Raw genomic sequence first — 20441 nt, 5'->3', positions numbered from 1 at the left:
AGTGGATATGTCCAGGTAACTGCATTGCTGTTCACTCTAGCTGATGTTCATGTGGGCTAACCAAAGCTGGTCATGTTTTTCTTTTATCTATACTTTTTGGATGGGAAATGTGAACTTAGTGTACTCTCAACCACGTGTCTGTATGGCCAGGTGACTGCTGGACCAGGAAAGTTGCCAAAGCCCCAGATCTCTGCTTTTTCCACAGGAAAAAAGCAAACAAAAAGCCCCAAAACAACACAGGAGGAAAAAAAAAAAGAAAAAAAGAGCTGGGGAAGAAAAAAAGTAAGTTTGTACCAAGCTCTCTGTAAAGTATACTTGAAGTTTTTCTAGGAGAAATACACCAAGGAAGGAGAGTTATTAGTCTCTTGTCCCAGTGAAGATCCCCCTTAGCAGGCAAGACTACAGGGGTCTTGCCGGACAAGCTGAACTTGTTGCTCTGCACAGCAACATGCCACCTGAACTGATGACCTGACAACAAAAAAAAACCCACACTTTTCTGTTTCCTAATGATGCCCAAAACTGTGATTTTTTTTTTTTTTTGTATTATTATTCCAGTGGCCTTTGTTAGCCCATAGCAATGACAGCTGTGATGTGTGAGGGTTATCAGCGTTATCACTAGGCAGGTAGGAGGAGTGTTGTCCTGACTGTTTGGGTTATTTATTTACTTGTTTAGTTAATGTGGAAAATGAGCCATAAACTAGAAGGCCTCCAGTGTGAGTCTGTTTGTTGACCTTGATGATTCTTTTAAAGGTCTTTAGACATTAAATTCACACATCACCAACCTTCTTCAGCTAAATAGTAGGTGTTTTAGTTTGAACTGGTCCAAGTACAATCAGTGAAGTGGGATGAAAGCCTTCAGGGCTGATGCTTGCTAGCTCTCTGTTGGACTAGAATGAATAGTAAAAGTTAAGACTAAACCATATATCGTTTACCCAGCTAAAATGAAGGAAGATGTGTCCTATTGGGAGAGAAGGTAAGATATATTCCTCTTTTTCTTTGTTTGTTTATAGAATCATTGAGGTTGGAAAGGACCTTAAAGGTCATTGAGTGCAACCATTAACCTAACACTGCAAAGTTCACCACTAAACTATGTGCCTAAGTGCCACATTTACAACCTTTCTGGTGAAGGAATTTTTCCTCCCCGGGATCAGCTTGAGGCCCTTAGCTCTTATCCTATCGCTTGTTAACTGGGAGAAGAGAGTGACCTCCACCTCACTACAACCTCCTTTCAGGCAGTTGTAGAAAGTGATAAGGTCCCCCCTGAGCCTTCTCTTCTCCAGGCTAAACACCTCCAGTTCCCTCAGCTGTTCCTCATCACTTGTGCTTCACCAGCTTTGTTGCCCTTCTCTGGGTCTGCTCCAGCACCTCAATGTCTCTCTTATAGTGAGGGGCCCAGAACTGAACACAGGACTTGAGATGCAGCCTCACCAGTGCTGCGTACAGGGGACAATCACTTCCCTGCCGCTGCTGGACCCACTACTGCTGATACAGGTTAGGATGCCACTGGCCTTCTTGGCTGCCTGGTCACAAGCTGCTCATGTTCAGCGGCCATCAATCAGCCACTCTTCCCCAAGCCTGAAGCATTGCATGGGGTTGTTGTGGCCCAGGTGAAGGACCCAGCACTTTGCCTTGGTGAACCTCATACTATTGGCCACAGCCCATGGATCCAGCCTGTCCACAACCCTCTGTCCAGCCTTCCTACCCCCAAGCAGATCAACACTCCTGCCTAACTTGGTATCATCTGCAAACTCACTGTTTGTTTGCTTGTAACTATCTAGTATTGTTTTAGACAGTTTAATGTATATGAGGTTGCTTTTGGAGGGTTGAAAGACATCCAATTTACACAGGCCTATGCCCCCTGGAGTAAAAGCTGTTGGAAGATACGTTAGGACATCTCAGCTGAGGTTAGATACCTCTATTTGGGGGACTAAATCTCCACTCCGTGTCTGGCTCTGCTTGAAATCAGTGGGGATCAGGCACCTAAACCTGTTTTAGTCAATAGAGCCATTGCTTAATTCTCCTTGTTTAAAAGCTCACAGCAATTCAGGACCATTACTACAAAAAGCCATGATCATCTGTTTTTTGATATTTTAGCTTTTGGACACACTTTCTCCAGTGGTTTGCATAACACAGATGCCTGTCCTCTTGGACTGGTTGACAAAAAGATGAGCTTTTTAAAATTCCATCTATAATCAAGTGTACTTGAATCTATTACAAGCCCACCTTTCAGAATACTAATGAAGAATCAGCCTCGTTTTTTTACTGAAAGGTGATAAAACACTTAGAAGTAAATGTTGGGCTGTTGAGGTAAATATGCAATCAACTAATTGAGGCATGCATTTTTAGTGAAGGGAAGATGCAGCAGTGAAGTACTTGCTAATGGGCTAAGTAGAAAATTTAATGCACAAAAAGAATTTAATATATGTTGTACAAGTACACAGCACTTGCCAACCCTGATCAAAGTCGGACCTGCGTGAATTAATTTTCAAAGTGAAAACTTGAGTTCTTTGTAAATGTGAGATGAATTTGGCAATAGTTTAAGTCCAGAGAGTTAAATCTTTACTTTGAAAAAGTCAGAATGTTTTGAAAACATTTCAATCTTTACAGCAAGTGTTCTGCAAATCTCTCATGCTTCCCTTCACGATTTTTAAAGGTTAAAGTAAAAAGGCAAGAAGCACCGTAAGTCAAAACAAAATGAATCTGTGGTACTTCAGATTAGCCAAGATAAAATTCCCTAAGATGTTTCCTTTTGGGAAAAAGAAACATTTGAATACCAAGATAACTTCCCCTTCACCCCCACCCCTTGTGTTTGGTTGGTTGGGTTTAGTTTTTCTTTTTTTAATTTTTAATTTGACTAGAAAAACACATAATTGTTTATACACTACTAGTCAAGGCCCATTCCCAACCTAAAGGAGATTACAGTCTGAACAAAACATGGGGTGAAACAGGGCAAAGAGCAGGTTGGGTTAGTAAGAAATGGTGAGAATAAATTTAGCTTGCTAAATTATTTTATAATTTCAATCCAAAGGGCAGTTTACATAAAACGTTGAATTGTTCCTTCAGAGGATTTGTGGACCTTCTCTCTTACAAACTTGTCTGGCAAATTTATGGATAGAGAAGTAGCTCACATGATTTGGAAGTGAGGCATGAAAAGATCTTTTTTTTTTTTTTTTATATATTATTCTGTTTTCTCTTCCTCTTTCTGATGAAACTATATTTTTTCCCAAAATCCAGCAAGAGCAAACACTGCATCAGTACTTTCTTACAGGCAAAGGCTCATCCCATGCCCCTAAAGTTCACCCAGTTCGTGTTTTTTCCTACATCACATTTAATAATGATGGGGTAAACTCAAGCCAAGACTTCTGTTCTCTTCACATCATTCTCCTCTCACCATTTCTTTGGAGCTAAGTTTCTGAATAAGTTTCTCCCTGCTGAATGCCATTTCTAGTCTCTTTGAAAGATACAGAGGTTTGTGCAGCATAGTCCATAATGGGACCTCAACTTTTGCTTGCAGTTGTCATAGCTATAAAGCAAGGTGCTCTGTCTGAGTTGAACATGTGTTGATGACAAGGGGACGCTGTGTTATGTGTGAGCTCCTGGTTCCTTTGCAAATTTTATGATTAACACAGTTCATGAATTATATGTTGTATGAAGTCCACGTTTAATTACCTGAACATTTATAGCCACTATTGTATTGCAAACCCATATAACTAGGTCTGACCAAGGAGAACCCACGTGGGGGTGAAGGTCTTGTTACTGGGAATTTCCTGCTTTTTACCTCCTTGATCTCCTAATCTGCATCTGAGATTTCGTTCCTATCTGATTTGTTATTTTTGTTTTGCTTTGAATTAGCATGAGCCAGGAGGCAGGCCACATGAGAACAGAGGGAATAAACCATGTAAGCATAGATCCCACTGCTCTTGACATGAATATTAAAACTGCCATTTCCTGCCCCAGATAGCTGTTGGTGTTAGGTTCCTGGAGCATAGAGAAGCAAAATTGCTCATGATCATCAGAGAAAAATGGGTTGTTTTGATTTTTTAAAGGAAGGCTTGGAGGGAAATGCTGTTTTTCAGCAGGCTCTGGTTTACTCTCCCTTCTCTCAAGAAAACATAAAATAAGGCTGGATGTTTATCCCCATTGTGCAGTGGCCTAGAAGAGCTCAGATGGCCGTGAATCCCCAAGAACACATATCTGAAGATAACTGGGTTTTGTTCACTCTCTTCCTCTCTGCCCTTTCTGCAGGTGTCCAGCACACGTCCAGAGTGCAGCATCATGCAGGAGATAGAAGAGGAGCGCAGCCAGTGCTTGGCAGAGCTTATTTGGGATAACCAGACTTCAGGTATGGGGATTCTCTCTTCTCTCCCTGGCCTGCAAGCCAGCACCACCCAGCCTCACATTTGCCCTATCCATGCCACTTCTCGCCCCTTCTGCTGCTGGATCTGGGCAGTCATTCCAGCTGATGCTGAGCTCTTGCATTAGGAGGAAGATAAGTAAATACTTCCAAAGAACAGTTCAATCAACCAACAATTTGAATAGCTTGCTGGTATTCACTCGCTGCCTTCGTGCTCGGTACGCCTAGCTGAGGTGTCTCAGTGTGCTTCATCATAGTCAATCATCTATCTCTCTGAACTGGAAGTGCCTTAATGAACTTTTCCCCTGAGAGTGAAAGCCTAATGTTGTCATAGGCTTTGGCTTGCTTCAAGGGAATTTATGGCCACTTTCTCCTTCTCTTGAACTGCCCTCTGCTTCTCATGCCAAAATTGTTTCTGTCCTGGTGGTGAGACAGAGGAGGAAGGGTATGCCCCAAGGCTGCAACGTATCAATGAAATTGGGCCAGGCAGCTGATATCTGCTCAAGCTGATCCCTGGAGGATCTTCACCGAATGCAAGGATGGCTTTTGGCCCCTGCTTTTATCTACCAATACATGGTTTTCTTTGATTCAGAAACTATTTCAAGTGTCCCTGTACAGCTAGATGGAGCTGCTTAAAGAAATGTTCTCTGGGAATCCAGTAAAGGAAGAAGTCAGGGTAGTTAAAAACATTCTAAATGTTTCATTTTGGTTTTGTGGATATTTAAAGGAATTCAATTAAATACCATACATTGAAAATAAAATAAATGCTTGAAGTGTTAATAATTTTTTCTGCTTTTCAAAATTATTTTTCTCATTGGAAAGTTTAATCCACAACAGCTTTCTTTTTTTTTTTTTTCTTCTTGCTGAATTAAGCCACGGAAAGTGTTTTTCCCTATTCTGATGTAAAACCACAGTTATGTTACAAGCCTTTAATGCCCAAGCACTAGCAAATACATAAAAATCCTTTGTAGTTTGCTTTTCATAATGGAATGCTGAAATATTGGACTAGGATAATTCTGCATTTCCACTGGTCACTATCCATAGTCATTTAAATGGAATGGATTCAGAAATTGCAGTTGTGAGCACTATAAAGTGTTTTTTGTCCATGGGGACAGTACCTGGTACTCCCAAGTTAGTCAGATATCCGTTGTGTGTGTCTGCATGTCCTGGGCAGAAATGGTTGCTGATGACATCAGTGTGGAACTGATGCTGGCACATCATGTGTCCAACCAAATTTTACAATGCAAACTGTGTGGAAAGCAGCTGGCATCCATTTGCTCAAAAACGTCTGCAGGTATTTAAGAGCTCAATACCTGACTCTTACCTAGACACTCAGGGCTGCCATTGCAATCAACAGAAGGAAACCAACATCTCTAAAGTGTTGGCTCTCAGATGGGTGACTATGGGTGAATCATATTATGGAAAAGTCTGTTTTGAAAATGGTGTGGGCTGGCAACTTCTGAGTGCCTGAAGATGTGTTTCCCCCTTGGAGCATTCAAGATACAGCATATGAGTACAAGTATGTGGAAAAAGATGTTTTTCTAGAGTGGGGCTCCATAATTCAATAAATGCAGCTGAGCATAGCTGCGAAATAAAACTTTGAATTTTGACGGTTAGGGGTGAAAGGGAAGTTTGTTGGGGAGAAATCTAAGTTGGTGATGCACAATTGTATGAAGGTGATGACAGTTTAATCTGAGTGTTGCTGAAAAGAAAATATACTATCTCAGAAGAAGAATGCAATTTTAATACAGTTCAGTCCCCCCAGGGAAGGAGAATGGAAAGCAGTTGAGATTCCCTGCCATTTGTAATGTAATACCTTGATTTATGGCCAGGTAGGTGTGCTGCTTTCTATACATTCCACATCCTTTCGGCAAATAGAAAATCACTTGAGGTTTAACAAATTATTTGTTTTCCTTTCTAATTAAATGAGTGGAAATAAGGAAATGCACCTTTTTGGTACAGTCTGGAAATAAATCTCTGTTTAGAAGCCATTATCAATTGTATTGATCAGAGAGGCTTATTCACAGATGTAGTTTAATGTGTCACATGGATTAGTCACTTACTAAGAACATCCAATGGGATTGCTGAGATTGGTCACTGGCTCAGGGTAAGCAGGTAGGTTTCAACTGATAAACAATAACATCTGTCTTAATGATGTTTTGTCTTCAAGCACACATTCCTTACACTGTGTGTATATGCATGGGTGAAATCGATCCTTTCTTTTCAAATTAAACCTCTGTGGTTTTAAGTGCTGGTAGTGGGTGCCAATTTCTGTTCCTAGTGTCAGCAGTCCTGGACTGCAGGATGGGAGTTTCTCTATTCCCTATGAGGAATGTGATTCAGTATCCATGAAGTTATCCAGATTTTTAGGAGGGACACAGCTGGTATCAAATGCATGACCACCTCTGATAAGAAGAGGTGAGCTTTTCAGCATGGGAAGGGCTGCAGAAGATGCAGATATTGCAAAAACAGCAGGGAAGACCAGTTTAAGGTGGCATTGTGTACACAGGAGAATAAAATCACTCTGAGATCAAAGTCTGGACTTTAAAGGAAGCTTGTAACCATGAGAGGATTCTGAACAGCCTTTCTGGGGGTCTGCGGGAAGGAGTGTTTTATTGACTTCATGGCAGAGCTTGCCCCGTTTATGAAAGGGTGTGTAGGATGCAGTTGCGTATTGCAGCACAGGATTGGATTTCGTGAGCAGGACTGCTCATACAGTCCTCTGCCCTGTTATCTTTTTACCTCCATGCTGAAATAGCTAGTAAGGATGTAACTTGAAAATTGTGATTCAACATGGATATTCTTTACCATGCAAACCAAGACTAAGTAGACTGAGACCAGTTTGTTTTACACAGGTAGATAGCTATTGCATGGGTATGATTTTTGGTGAGGGATTTCTTTCCCTTGATTTTAGGTATCTCTAGTGTATTCTGGCCTAGTGTAGGCATCTCTTTTAGGATGTGGTGTTCATATTGTCTTGCCTGTTCACAAGATCTTCATTTACTGTGAGGGGGTTCTTAGTGAGTATCTCAGCTGTTCTGGAAGTAACCACACTTCACAGATGATTCCTGGCCTGGTGTTCACTGGCTTGGAGGGGATTTCAAATCAGTTAAGTCCCAGTTCTGTCATTAGGAGTGATGAAAATCACATACAGAATTGCATTTCAGGGAGCTAGACTTTCACTGGGGTATTTGTTAGATGATCTTTCCAGCCGTTTGGCCCCCAAAGAGTTCTCACAATATAATTTGAGGCATTATTAAAAAAAATCATCTGAAAAACCTGTTTCTGTGCAAGTGGCAGGATTCTTCCCTCCTCAATGCAGCCAACAATGTGTAAAGTGCCTCATCTCAATCTCAGTGCAGACTATGTTCCTAAAGACCTAAAACTCAACTCAGAGAGTTTGTCTGCATCATTTCTGTGAAGTGATATAGAAGGCTTTTGCTGGGTTTTGACATGTTGGAAAAAGAATTTTGGTTATTCCTCCCTTATCACAGAGCTAAGGACAAAGTGCTGCTGGATTGCGTAACACACAGATGTGTGTGCTGGACTAGTGCTGCACTAGTGAAGTCTGTAGTTTTGTTATGTGTGAGTTGTCTCTTTCCTTGCCAGGAATGGGCCAGTCTCATAGCTGGCATAGCTGGGATGCACTAGATGAAATACCATGAATGACACAGATCATGTCTGCTTGTAATTATACGAATGTGAATCATTAGCTGTGGATGCCTTAGTTTCCCACACTAAGCATGTTTTAATCCCACTCTGTGCTAGTCTCACAATGGGTCTCCCTGCCGACTTTGTCTTACTTGATATTCTTAGATTATTGCAACTATGGCAGCACTGTTGCTGCAGTTCAGATGACTGCTGGGTCTCTTGGCCTTAGTTTTTATCCTTAAAAATAGAAATGCTAATATTTTCTGTCAAGCAGTGATAAGTACAAACAGATTGAAAAGTGTCCAGCTATTTTACAATTGGGACTTACAAAAGTACTGTAGATAGAGGAATAGGAAATGCAGTATTTTGGCAGCACCCCACAATTTAAATCCCCAGGAAGCTACTATGTATCTGGGGATACAATAACACCCCAAAAGAGAAGATTCACGTCATCCAGGTTAGGTTGCCTCTTTTCTTTCGCACTCCTCTTTTCCCAGATAAGCCTGTACATCAGTCTTCAAAGGCTGCGGTAGCAGACTTTTGTGGAATTGTTTTCCCAACAGCTGCTTGGGGAGTTCCTTGGGAATGCTCAAGTTATGTCTAACATACTCAAAGCCACATTGCCCTATATGCCTGTGCCGGGCAATGCAGTGCTCTAATGGGTGTGAAGAGGCAGGAGTCCTTCCTGGGCAACTGCAGTATCAGTTCAGCCAAGTCAGTCTCAGCATCTGAATGTGTTCAGTGAAAGCCCTCTCTGTGACCCCACTATACAAGTGTGATGAGAAGTTCTGAAGGATTGCTTCACAGAAAGCAGTTTGCACACTGGCAGCAGCTACTGCAATCACAGGTTGCAAGGTGCCCAGTAGCATCTTGTGCTGTCTTCTCTATGTTTCTCTTTGCTCTCTGGCTCTTCTCTGGTGGCATTTCCAACCAAAGCAATGTAAAACAAATAAAGAAGGCGATTTCACTGCCTGGGATTCTCCAAGGCACTCTGTAGTTTTTAGGAGCTTATAATAAATAGAGTTCCTCAGGCCTCTGCATTATTTTCAAAATGCTTACAAACATATTTCAAAAGTGAAGAATGTGATCACAGCCCCACTAAAAAACAGTCTTTTACTCCAGATACCTTTTCAGCCAGGATATCTGTATGCAATACAGTGACTGCTTAGCTGATAATACAGTTAGCAGCAGTAGGGAAGCTCTCCCAAGGGTTTGGAGGAGAGGATGGCTGAAGGGGGTTTTGCTTTCCAGACTGACAGATGGCGGCAGACATCTCTCTGTATGAAGTATGGCTGAGCTCCTAAAGGCTTGCTGCAAGGCTGGTCTCACCACTGCGTTACTTCTTGCTGACTTCCACCTTTTAATGCAATGATCCGAGAGCACAGAGGAGGGTTTTTTGGTTTTGTTTTTAAGAAATCTTCACCTCTCCATGGCTGTAGTTTGCGAACAGTTCAGCTTAATCTGAAGTTCCTAAATAAACTGATAATAATAGTAATAGTAATTTTTGTTTTTAAAGTAACCTTCTCTTTTTCATTAAAAAGCCAAGTAAAGCAATCGGGTCCATGTCAGCTGACTTTGCTCATTATCTGTTCATCTTACACTTGCTAATCAATTCACTCTGCAGTAAGATATTCTCTCAGAAGCAGGGGGGGTATTTAGGGATAGCAGTTGAATAAAGTACTGTGACTTGTCTTTGGGTGGGATTAACAGCTCTGGAGACTGTGCCACTGTACAGGAAGCATGCCATTGTATGGCCAACAGCCTTCATGAGAGATGAGAATATCAGGCAGCACTTGGGCTCAGGAATCCTGGCCCACTTTTGGAGTTTACTTTAACGACATGGTATTTTGAGTGTGAGGGAAAATAAGAACAGAGAGGGGAGGCCTTTGAACCACAGAAGACTCTTTACTATCTGAGCATGTGGGAAATGGTTTTCTGTGTTAACATAGTTTCTTGGCTTAGTGTCACTAAATCACTGAGGTTAGTAGGGACCTCCTGGTATCATCCAGTCCAAACACCTACTTAAAATGCAGTCAACCAAATCAGGTTGCTCAGGGCCATGTGCAGTTGGGTTTTGATATCTCCAGGTCCAGACACTCCAGAATGTCTCTAGTCCAGTGTTTAAGTATGTTATCAGGGGAAAAAAATATTATCAAATGAAGTTTTCTGGTCTTCAGTGTGCCCACTGCCCCTCTGTTTTCATTGCTTTCCCCTGAATGTTGTTTGATATTTGCACACATTGATGAGATCCCACCTGAGCCTTCTCTTCCCAGCTCTTTTAGCTTTTCCTCAGATGTGGAGGTCTCATAATCTTCGCAGCCCTTTGCAAAGCATGCACATCCCTCATGTGCATGGGGATCTGGCACTCCAGATGAATCACCAGCCCTGAGCAGAGGGAAGGATCACCTCCCTTGACCTGCTGGCAACACTTCTAATTCAGCCCAGGACTGCATTCACTTTCTTTGTGACAAGAGCAAACTGCTGGCTTTTGTTCAACTTGGTGTCCACCAGGACCCCCAGGTCCTTCTCTGCAGAGCTCCTCTCCAGCATGGCATTGTTGTGTCCCAAGTGGAAGATTTTGCATTTCCCTTTGTTGAACTGCTGTCACTTTATGGTTTTTGTCACTTTATGTCACTTTATGAACTTTCTTTTTCTTTTTTTTTCCCTTCTCCAGAAGGGAAGACCCTTGGCTTGGTTTGGATCCTAAATTCTTGAAGTTAAGTGCAAATGAAACAGGCTCAGAACTTCACAGCTGAAGGCTATCAGCTTTTCACACCAGCATTTTATTTGTCTGTTCCCCACAGTTTAGTAGCTTGGACATAGCTGGGATTATTTTCTAACTGTCCGTGAAAATTACCAATAGCATCAAGTTGCTACAGTCATGCTGCTTCTGATACATCAAGTACAGCACTGCACATTTGCAATGTAGACCTGTCATTCAAGCAGGATTTGAAACCCTATCAGAAAGTCAGAAAAGTGGAAAAATATGAAAGAAAATAGTGCCAATCACCTCCCAAGGCCTGTTCACATTTGCTTTATTTGTACATTTCTCACTTGTTGTAGGCAATAGAGCCAAGTCCTACAAGCTCATCAGCAGCATTGTCTCATGCAAAGAAATACAGGTGGAAAGTGGCCCATGTTGTTTAAACTGAATACTGTTTTTGCTGTTCTACAGGCTAGAGCAGACGCTAGCTTTAAAAGCCAAATTTGGAACTTGAGGTTCTTTGTCAGTCTCCCTTGAAGAAGTCAAGGAGTGTTTGATGGGAGAAGAAGCTGTGAACATATGGAAATTAAAAGTCAAGCTGGAAAAACATTAATGAAGTTTAAATTAGGAGCCTGTTTATTCATTGCCATCTGTTTATAGTGCAGTAAGATAAGAAATAATTAATAATTTCTTGCTTGCAAAAGTTCAAGTGAATTCTCACCTTCCAGTTACGTAAGACCTCCAGTTACGTAAGACCTCCTGGGATAGACGATGTGTCAGTTGGATTTGTACGACAGTCTGGTTATCAGGAGCTCTCCAGGTGCTCCATTGCTAGAGCAGGCACTACTTGGCTAATGGCAGCTCAGGCACTCAAGGTAGTGCACACAGCAGGGTGGAGAAAGGGATGGATGGACCATTCACCTCAGGCTGGGGAGATGTTGCATTTTCTGGCTGTGTGAGGGTGGTGGTACATCCCTGAGACCTGACAAGTGCTCATGTACTTGCTCTTTACACCTCCACATATATGAGGATGGATGGGTTTGTTGCAAAAACCACTGTTTTAAGCTCAGTAGCAGAGGGAGCATTCAGATGAGCCACTGAAGCGGCAGATTTGAAGGGTGGCAGCTTCCAGGGGAAATACAGATCTTGGCAGGTATCTAAGGGGCACTCCATGTAATGATGTGCCAGTGGCGCAGCCAGAAGAGAGACCTGTCCCCAGGTTGAGAAAGTCTGCAGAGAGGCTTTGCTTGCAGGGGAAGCAGGCAGGTTTGTCCCCATGGTTGATACAATCCAAAAAAAGGTAAAGAAAAATAACCAGACCCTTGGATAGGGGTTGACCCTTGTGAGCCATTAGCCACACATCAAAGTTCTTAACAGATGCTCTTGGGTAATCAGTGTCTCCTCCAGTTATCATTTCAGAATTGTGTAGGGCTCTCATAAGGCTTGTCCTGTATCCACCAGCTCCTCCACAAATATTCTATATCCTGGGGCATAAGGAATGGCATTAAAAGACTACTGCTGGACAGCTAAATCAAGCTATGATCTAGCCAACATATTCAAAGAAGCTTGGAGAACAATTTAGTTTAGTCTAAAATAGGTAACTACATTTGAACTTAATAATCTCTTTAAAGGCAAAGGGACCTGAAGGACTTGTTTCCATGTTGTCTTTCCTTATTTCTTTGTTTACTCTTCTCTATTACTCTGGTCTAGGTGATACAAAGGTCCTTTTGGTTTCAGTCTTGCTCTGACCAGCAGCATCGGGCCACTTCCAGATATGATAACATCAGTCCTCTCCATTCCTTGAAAATGTCGCCTTTCCTAACAACAGCAGAAATTTCAGCCATGTGATATCAAGACCTTAAACCTCAGACTCTCATTTATCACTCTTAGAGGATCAGTACCAGAGTCAAGGTGCCTTTTGTTTAACAGAAATTTCTCTTCCAGTTACAAACAGTGGCCATGATACTCAGTTAGGACAGAGCACTGCAAATGGTCTTCCTTCATTAATGCTTTCTCCATCTGCTCTGGCACTCTTCCCAGCCACCAACACTTTATGCTGTAGCTCTTAGAGAGGTGGCTCCTGCTTTCTGGAAATTCAAACGAAATCTGCCCTGCAGTTTTCAGAGGATACCCTTCCCTTGACTGTGCTAAGAAAGCTGGCATCTGAAACGGTGGAAAGAAGCATGTTGCCATGGGGGTAAACCCAGCTACAACCCTTAGATGTGAGCAGCCCCCAGACTTTTGTGTTGTCTGCTTTGATCCAGTACAAAGGTAATGGCCATTCTTCCAGGTCATGAGTCTTTCTGAGGAAATAGAACCCAAAGGTGTTTTCCCTACAAAGCTTGTTATTTGGCTGTCCATCCTTGCTTGGTAATCCACTGCTTAAGGAGGGTGCACCTCTCCTCTGAGGACTGCTGATTCCCAGTTGAACAGTGGTACCTCCTCAATTGCTTGTCACTGTCTGAGCCTGAAGTCCAGATGCGAACAAGCAACAGGATGAAATTCAAACTCAGCTCTGCACAGCACCTCGTTATTCTTCCCTGTAGAGCTGAGAGCTGGTTTTTGCCTTGATCTCACCTTTCTACAGACATGATCATGAGATAAGATGTTGCAACATCGGTTTTCTGCCTCAATATACTGTAGAGGTGGAGGCTGTGCTTTTGTTTTGCTTGTTGCTGACATGTCCTGGCTGCAAGTTTTCTAACAAACAGCAATGTTTATTTGACTTGGGAGCAGCTGTCTTGTGACTTGTCGAGATTAGCAGCCATTTAGTGGATCTAAGTCTTGTCCTGGAAAAGGCTTTTTAAGTTTGGAGAATCTGTAACATTTTTAAATGCCATCAGGCTTTTTGGTTTCTTTTTTATTTAGCATGGGGTAAAACATAAATGCGCACAGCCTTAGTTATGCACACGTTATAAAAATGATGATAAAATGCTGTTGCTACAGAGTAATAGAAAGCAAATTCAAAGCATTTCCAAGGCTCTGGATAATTGCTCATCTATACAATCCATCTGTGCAGAGCTTTTGTTTCTGACAATGGCTTGTGTTTGTCCCTCTCACATCCTGTCAGATTTCTGGTTGAGAAATCTCTTTCCTTTCTTATTTTTGTTTCCCTGTTGACTGTATCAGAGCACTTTCATGATGGTATCCACCTTTTTATGTAGGATAAGTATACTGGAAAATATTGCATTTGCCGTAAGTTATGTCGAACTCCTGTTACAATATATGGCTGAGACCCAAAAACCTGCTCCATTCGGTGGAGATTTGTCCACTGATTTTACTATGCACTGAACTTTCTGTACTCTAGGTGCATTTATTTCTTGATATCAAGACCTTTTAACATAAGAAAATGCAATTGTGGAGAACATGAGAAGCTGAGGTCAGAGTTAACACGCTTTACATCCACCAGGCGTAAGTAGGGTTTCTGTTATGGAAAGCTTTTAAATTATCATTGTCTCACAAATTTAGCTTTTAGTTTTTCTTGCCTTTTAACCATTAAGAATAGCTTTAGGTGAAACCAAAGCTCTCTGGTCCTTTTTGTGCCTTCCTGCAGAGCTAAGGTACAGGGCACGCACACAACCCTTCCTGCTTTGACAAAGCCCTTCTATATGTATGGGTGAGAAGGATATTTGCAACACAAACTCCAGCACATTTAATAAGTAAGAGCCAGATCGTGAAGATTTTACAGGGTGAAGCTCTCTTTCCAGTTTTGAGTAAGGACTACAGTATCTTTCTAGTAGCAGGACAGGCAGTCTGTGGCTTGCAGTTTGTAGAGGAAATTTCCATTTTACTCTTCCCTACATTATCAGTGTAGTTTCTCTTGTCCCCCTAACAGTCAGAAGAAAACATTGCTAGAGGTTGACCCTGATCATCTTTGCTATGAATTTCTGTCTACAGGTGCCCACATGGGAAAAGCCATATAGGAAGAGTAGGTACCTAATTCAAAGTCTGGTTCTCTATAAGTACAGTTCTCTACAGCTTCTGGAAGAGCAGGGGGATTTGAGCAAGGAATGAGGAAGCCCTGGAATTATCTTTTAAGCATGCTGCATGTCACAGCGCTTTATCTAAAGTCTTGTATCTTTTTTTTCAGTTTACGTGTTCTGTAATTAGGCAGAAGGACTCAGTTCATAAATTTGATTTATAAGAGAAGTGATCTGAAGGGATGGAAAAGTCAAGTATTTAGTTTGTTGGTTAAGAAAGATTAAAACTTTGATTTAAAAAAAAAATAAACTTGTTTTCTAGTAAATGTTGAGGATGGAAGAACTCAACTTTTTTGTTAAGTTCAACAGATTTTTGTGCTTTAAAATAATCCTCGAGAAATAGTCCCTGGTGATTTCTTTCATGCTGTTTAGAATGACTCAGCCTGGGGGTTTAAGGAGAGGTGTCCTTCCTATGTCTTTTGTATCAAATTTCTGACAAATTTAGGAAGAAATATATCCTAACATTTCTTATTGAGTGCTTGACCAGCTTCTCCTGGAAGAAGTGCGAACCAATTTTTATAGCAAGCAACATTGTTCTTGTTACTTTCCAGCTTGTATGCAGAGTGGGAAAAATGAAATCAGTATTTCTGTCTTGCTACAGATATTGAGGCGAAGTCCAAGGTAAAATCTTTCACTTACCCTCAATCTGGGGATACTTTTTGTTTTCTGTGATTGCCTAAGTTGATTTTCTCCTGAAGCAGGACTGCAAATGCCTCAGTGGTGGATGAATAAAGAGCCATCAGTGCACCACAAAGAGCACATCAGTGGTGGGGTGGCATCAGGCTTCTGCATGCCCTTGGCAGAATTGTGGTTTTCCTTCAGCTATGTGGTTTCTCAGTCACATCCTGCCTACAGTGCTCGAGTGATAGCAGGCAGCATGACAGGCAAAAAATATTCAGATTAAATGCAAAGCCGTGGAAAGTTGAAAGGGGAGCTCTGAGGGGATGTGTTTGCTTTGGAGCAGACTGTCAGCGTCGATAAAGATAAAAAGGTGATGAGATGGAGCTGGGGGAGAAGAGATGCCCGCAGGATACTTAAATGTGTGAGAGGGGCTGCGAGGAGGGAGGAAGGACAGGGACACAGCAGTGACTACGGGAGGGAAAGGGTTGAATTTTGCAAGGAAGCGTGGGAGGATTAATTTAGTGAAACCTTGGAGTTAAGCTAGCCCTGGTCAACCCAATCTGTCACAGACAAATAAGGTGAAACTCTACTCTGCAAGTCCAGGGCAGGGCAGGATGGGGTAGAATTAAAAGCACAAAAGATACAAGGGAGAAATGAGAGGGAATTGCTTCCATGCTAGAAGCAACTAAATAGGCTAGGACACTTCAGCTTGAAAAAGAGATGCCTGAGGAAGGACATGAAAGAGGATTTTATGTTTTTTTCTCTCCAGGGAAAGGGATATTGTAGTTAGATTATGAATATTTCTGTCTTTGTAAAAGAACCAGGCAATTCCTAATGAAACCAGCAATGAGCAGGTTCAAAGCAAATTCAGGAAGGCTGTAGCTTTTTTCAGTGGACACTTAAACTGTGCAACTCCTTGGCCCAGGAGGTTGTGAATTTTAAAAATTTCCAGAGATTCAGAAGAAACATGAAACTGAATTTAATTAAAAAAGTTACGGAAGAAAAAGAACCTATCTAAGGTATTTTTTATTATTACATAGAACTTTCAAGATTTAGATGGAAGATTATCCTGATTCAGGAGCTCTCTGCTCATTGGAGTCTGGGGCAGTAGTAGTAACCCAGCACTCATGATGGGTTTTCCTAACCTCTACTGGGATTGAATTCAAGCTGCCTGTCTGGAACCAAGTTAGTAGATTGTTGCAGGGACCATCTTCTGGGATCTGTATTCCCCAGTCAGGCAAAAGCTTAGGGCTCATCTGGGATAAGAAGGTTGCTAATTGGTTGTAATGAGACCAAACCGGGCAAACCACAGGTGAGCACCTAGGCTGCATTTCTGCATGAGCTTGTCAGTGAGAGGACAAATGTCACCCGATAGCTCTTTACAGTCCTAACTCCAGAGAGGCTGGAAACTGCCTGCTGACATCAGTTTGGAGTGAAAATAAGTTTCCATTGCAAGCACACCAGCCAGTACCCTGAGGGATATCTCAGCTTGGCTTAATGAAGCCCTTTGCCTTGCTGTTACCAACCTGTAGGTAGTGAGAGGCGTGCAGAGATCCCAAGATACCTCAGGCATCAAATGGGTATCTTTGCATCTGAACATGGATCGAATGAGCAGAAGTCTTGTGTGTGAATGACCTTCAGAAGAGATCAGGAGTGACACCATTCATCAAGGAAAATTTAGTACAAATAATAAATGTGCTGAAAGCTTTTATATTTTTCTGAATTGGGGGTTTACCTGTGTTAAGAAAGTGCCTGGCACAATCCTACTGCCATTCATTTCTTCCCTCAGCGAAACCTAGTCACATCTTAGAGCCCTGCCAGAGCTCTGGAAGTCATGTTTATTCATGAAGGAAAGTTACTCTCTGCTGCTTCCTAGATAAGCTTTCACCATGTATTTGCTGTAAGTGTAGATATGACACAAATAAATGGGTTTTGCACTCTGGTCTGCCAGTTCAAAAACCGCTGTATACCCAAGCCTCATGACAATTGACCTGTTTCTGTTTATTAACCTTATAAAGCGAGAGGAAATGAGGGCCTGAGCTTTGATCTGCTTTTAGCAGGTACAGTGGAAAAGGTTTCCACTTTCTGCAGCTGTGGTGGAGTTTTCCAACCCACTGCAGCCAGGACTGTGTCAGTGTTCTTCAGCCACTTCTGAGGCAGAACTCCTTAGAGAAAGGCTCTGGAAAGCCCGGCTGAGGCTAACGCAGCCTTTGGCTTGCACTTGGGGCATTTGGCTTGCAAAGAGGGAGCTGCTGGACGTAAAGGTCACAGTTTCTGTGTGTGGCACACAGCCTCCAGCCCATACCTTGTGCAAGACTTCAGAAGACTGCTTTAAGGGGGTGATAGGTGTCTGCTGGTATTTCCACTAATTGTGTGGCTTGCTGGGCAATGATGAGCAGTTTGATCTGCTTATCTGAAGGTTAAGAGGCAGCTTAGAGTCTTGAAGGATTTCCCCCTGCAGCCCTCCAGAAGAAGATATTTGGCTCCAGAGAGCACTTCATGATCTACCAGGCAACAGCAGGACAAAGCTGAGATATGGAAATTGCAGTTAAAATAATTGAAAAGGAAAAGACTCATATATGTGTACATATATATATGTATTTATGATGAGAAAAGTTTAAAGACTGTACCTGATTACTGAGGGATGTGGTAAACGGTACTGTCTTGAAAGTCACATGCTTATTTTCATACTGCTTCTCCATTCGTGATCCTCTCCAAAGCAAAGCACAGCCCTTGGCAGTGTGTATTCCTCAGCTTTCAATAACAAGCAAATGAGCAGAACAGTTCTTTTTATTGAAGTGGAGTTGAAGGGCACATGTATTCATGGCTCATTTGTACCTGCTGCCTTGGGTGAGAACTGTTAAATACCTCTGCATCCTTCCTACAGATACTGAGTGTAAGGAGGGCAACAAAAGGCAATGTTCAGAATGAATTAATGGAAAAGCACTTAGCAATCACTAAACATGATTTGATCAGACAAAACAAATTTTCATCCTTACTACATTTGTGAAGGCCAAGTGATGCCACAGGGAAGAGAGGGATTTCCTTTTTCTGAAGCACACTGCAGCTGTTTCTGCCCTCAAATAGTTTTTTTTAAGTATTGGTCTGTCATGCTGACATGACAGAATACTGCCTGCCAACCCCCTGATCCCAGCAGTTTGCCTGGGTAAGGTCTATCAATTTTGGAGAAAGAAAAACATTTTCTCAAATGATATTTGGTAATGGTTGTGTTCTGGATGGACAGGCACAGACTTTTGCCAGATGTTGTCATGGGATGACTACTGGGCGAGCAGCAAGTGTTAAACTGCAAATGCAAAGCCCCTTGTCGGTATCAGTCTTTGTATTGTTCCAGTTCATTAAACTCAAGTTGCTTATGCAGGCTGTCTCCCAGTCATTGGAGAGAAGATGATATCTCCAAAGAATGATTCATTTTCTTAACTTTAGATATCCATCGTACAGTGAACTACATGAACTGCCAGGCAGAGCTCTAGTTTCTGTTGGCTTCTTTAGATCTGACTTTTAGATGTATAAATTTAGGGATGTAAATCCCACCTTTAAAACCTGGATCCTTCTAGGCAGCTGCACAAATATTGTCAGCCCATATGGTGGGGCAATAAGGAAGAATAGTGTTGGAAGAGCCAGTAGGTATGTGTGAGAGGTCTTTACAGAGGCAACAATGTTTAAACATCCACTTTGTGTCTCTTGCAAGGCCAGTGTTGTGTGTCTTCACTTTATTTTAATTAAAGAGAGCTTTTGTTACAAAAGTAAGCACCTAAAAGCTTTTTTTTCATGCATCACAGGTTGTGGTGAAAAATGCTAACACAAAAACAGATAAAGATCACAAAAATTCTGAAAATGCAGAATTCAGGGCATTTAAAAAGCCATCTGATACTATCACCTTGTATTTTATTTTGCATTATAATTTATTACCTGTCCTGAGGTAATGGGTGCATTATAATTTATTGAGGTTGATGGAGGAAAAGATTGTAGAACATGAAAGATCTTGTCACAAAATCATCTATTTTCCATCGGCAGAATAGCTAATATCTTAATACTTTTGGAGCTGCTGGCTGTTTGGTGGCAGATGACACTTTGGAAACTGAGCTTTGAACCTGATATTAGAAACCTGAATTTTAATGAATTCTACAGAAAAGCATGCACGAGGAAGATACCGCCAGGTATTCTGTTTCTCAGGCTCCGATAAACTCACCTCAGGACTTTGTTTGAAAAGTTCTGTTTGCTCATGAAAGAAGAAAACTAAAACGTGTAAAATAACTTTGAAAGAGAGCTGAGGGATCTTTTTCAGCTTCAAAGCATTTTCATGTGCTCTCTTTATTGATCTGAGACAGCACACTGTCTCAGTCTGAGCAGACTGGTGATGACACCAGCCTTTTTCTTAGCTGAAGTAGTGAGAAATGATTTAAAGGAGGAATTTCAGATTGGGATATAATTATCAAGAACTGCAGCTTGACAATGGTTTTCATAGTTCCCTTTACTTGCATGTGAAAAGTATTTTCTCAAAGCTTTCTTCTTCATAGTCTAGTTCCTCTTGTTATGCTGTTAACCTTAACAGTAACATGCTAGTCACATTTGGGGAAGTGTTGCAATCTAATCGGGCATGAGAAATATCTGAGAGCAGAGGTGCTATAAAAAAAGTGAGATCTGTTGACAACCTGTCTATCTAACCAAGGCAGCAATTGAAGTGCATGTGCCTGAAGGGGGAAAAAAAAATTTCAAAATTCTAGTAAGAACTCTAAAATATGTAATATGTTGAGGCAAAAACATGACTTGTTTGTTTGTTTGTTTGTTTTAATTCAGGTCTACCAGGTCCTTTTGGCTTCAGTTCTAATGTTGTGTTATTCAACAGTGCAGCATGTGTGTGACATCATTAATGTCTGTTGTGAAAGCAGAAATTAAAGGGCAAAATCAGAACAAGATAGTATAATTCTGTAGGAAGGACATGCAATTTTTTTTCTCCCAGAAAGCTTTTATTCTATGCAGAAAATCTTCAGAGATGCTTAATTATAACAAACCCTGAAGTTTTCTCCCTGAAGTTAGCAGCATTGGTTATGTGTTCATTCCTAGGTTGGACAGCTAGGAGCATACTACCTTGTGCCACCCTTCCATAGAG

General features: G+C 41.6%; 1 protein-coding gene across 1 annotated transcript in view; it reads left to right on the top strand.

Annotated features, from left to right (window-relative positions):
• Nucleotides 1–20441, top strand: part of VIPR1 (vasoactive intestinal peptide receptor 1) — a 103492-nt gene that overhangs the window by 29164 nt on the left and 53887 nt on the right. The window contains exon 2 of the mRNA XM_057398922.1: nucleotides 4246–4342. Coding sequence (XP_057254905.1) covers nucleotides 4246–4342 — 97 coding nt within the window. The remainder of the gene's footprint in view (nucleotides 1–4245; nucleotides 4343–20441) is intronic.

The sequence above is a fragment of the Pezoporus wallicus genome, unplaced genomic scaffold, assembly GCF_028554395.1.
Source record: "Pezoporus wallicus isolate ANWC-B61680 ecotype Strahan unplaced genomic scaffold, APGP_CSIRO_Pwel_v1 contig_3487, whole genome shotgun sequence".
Lineage (NCBI taxonomy): Eukaryota > Metazoa > Chordata > Aves > Psittaciformes > Psittacidae > Pezoporus > Pezoporus wallicus.
Note: the sequence above shows the minus strand (reverse complement) of the source record. Positions and strands in the feature narration are given on the sequence as shown.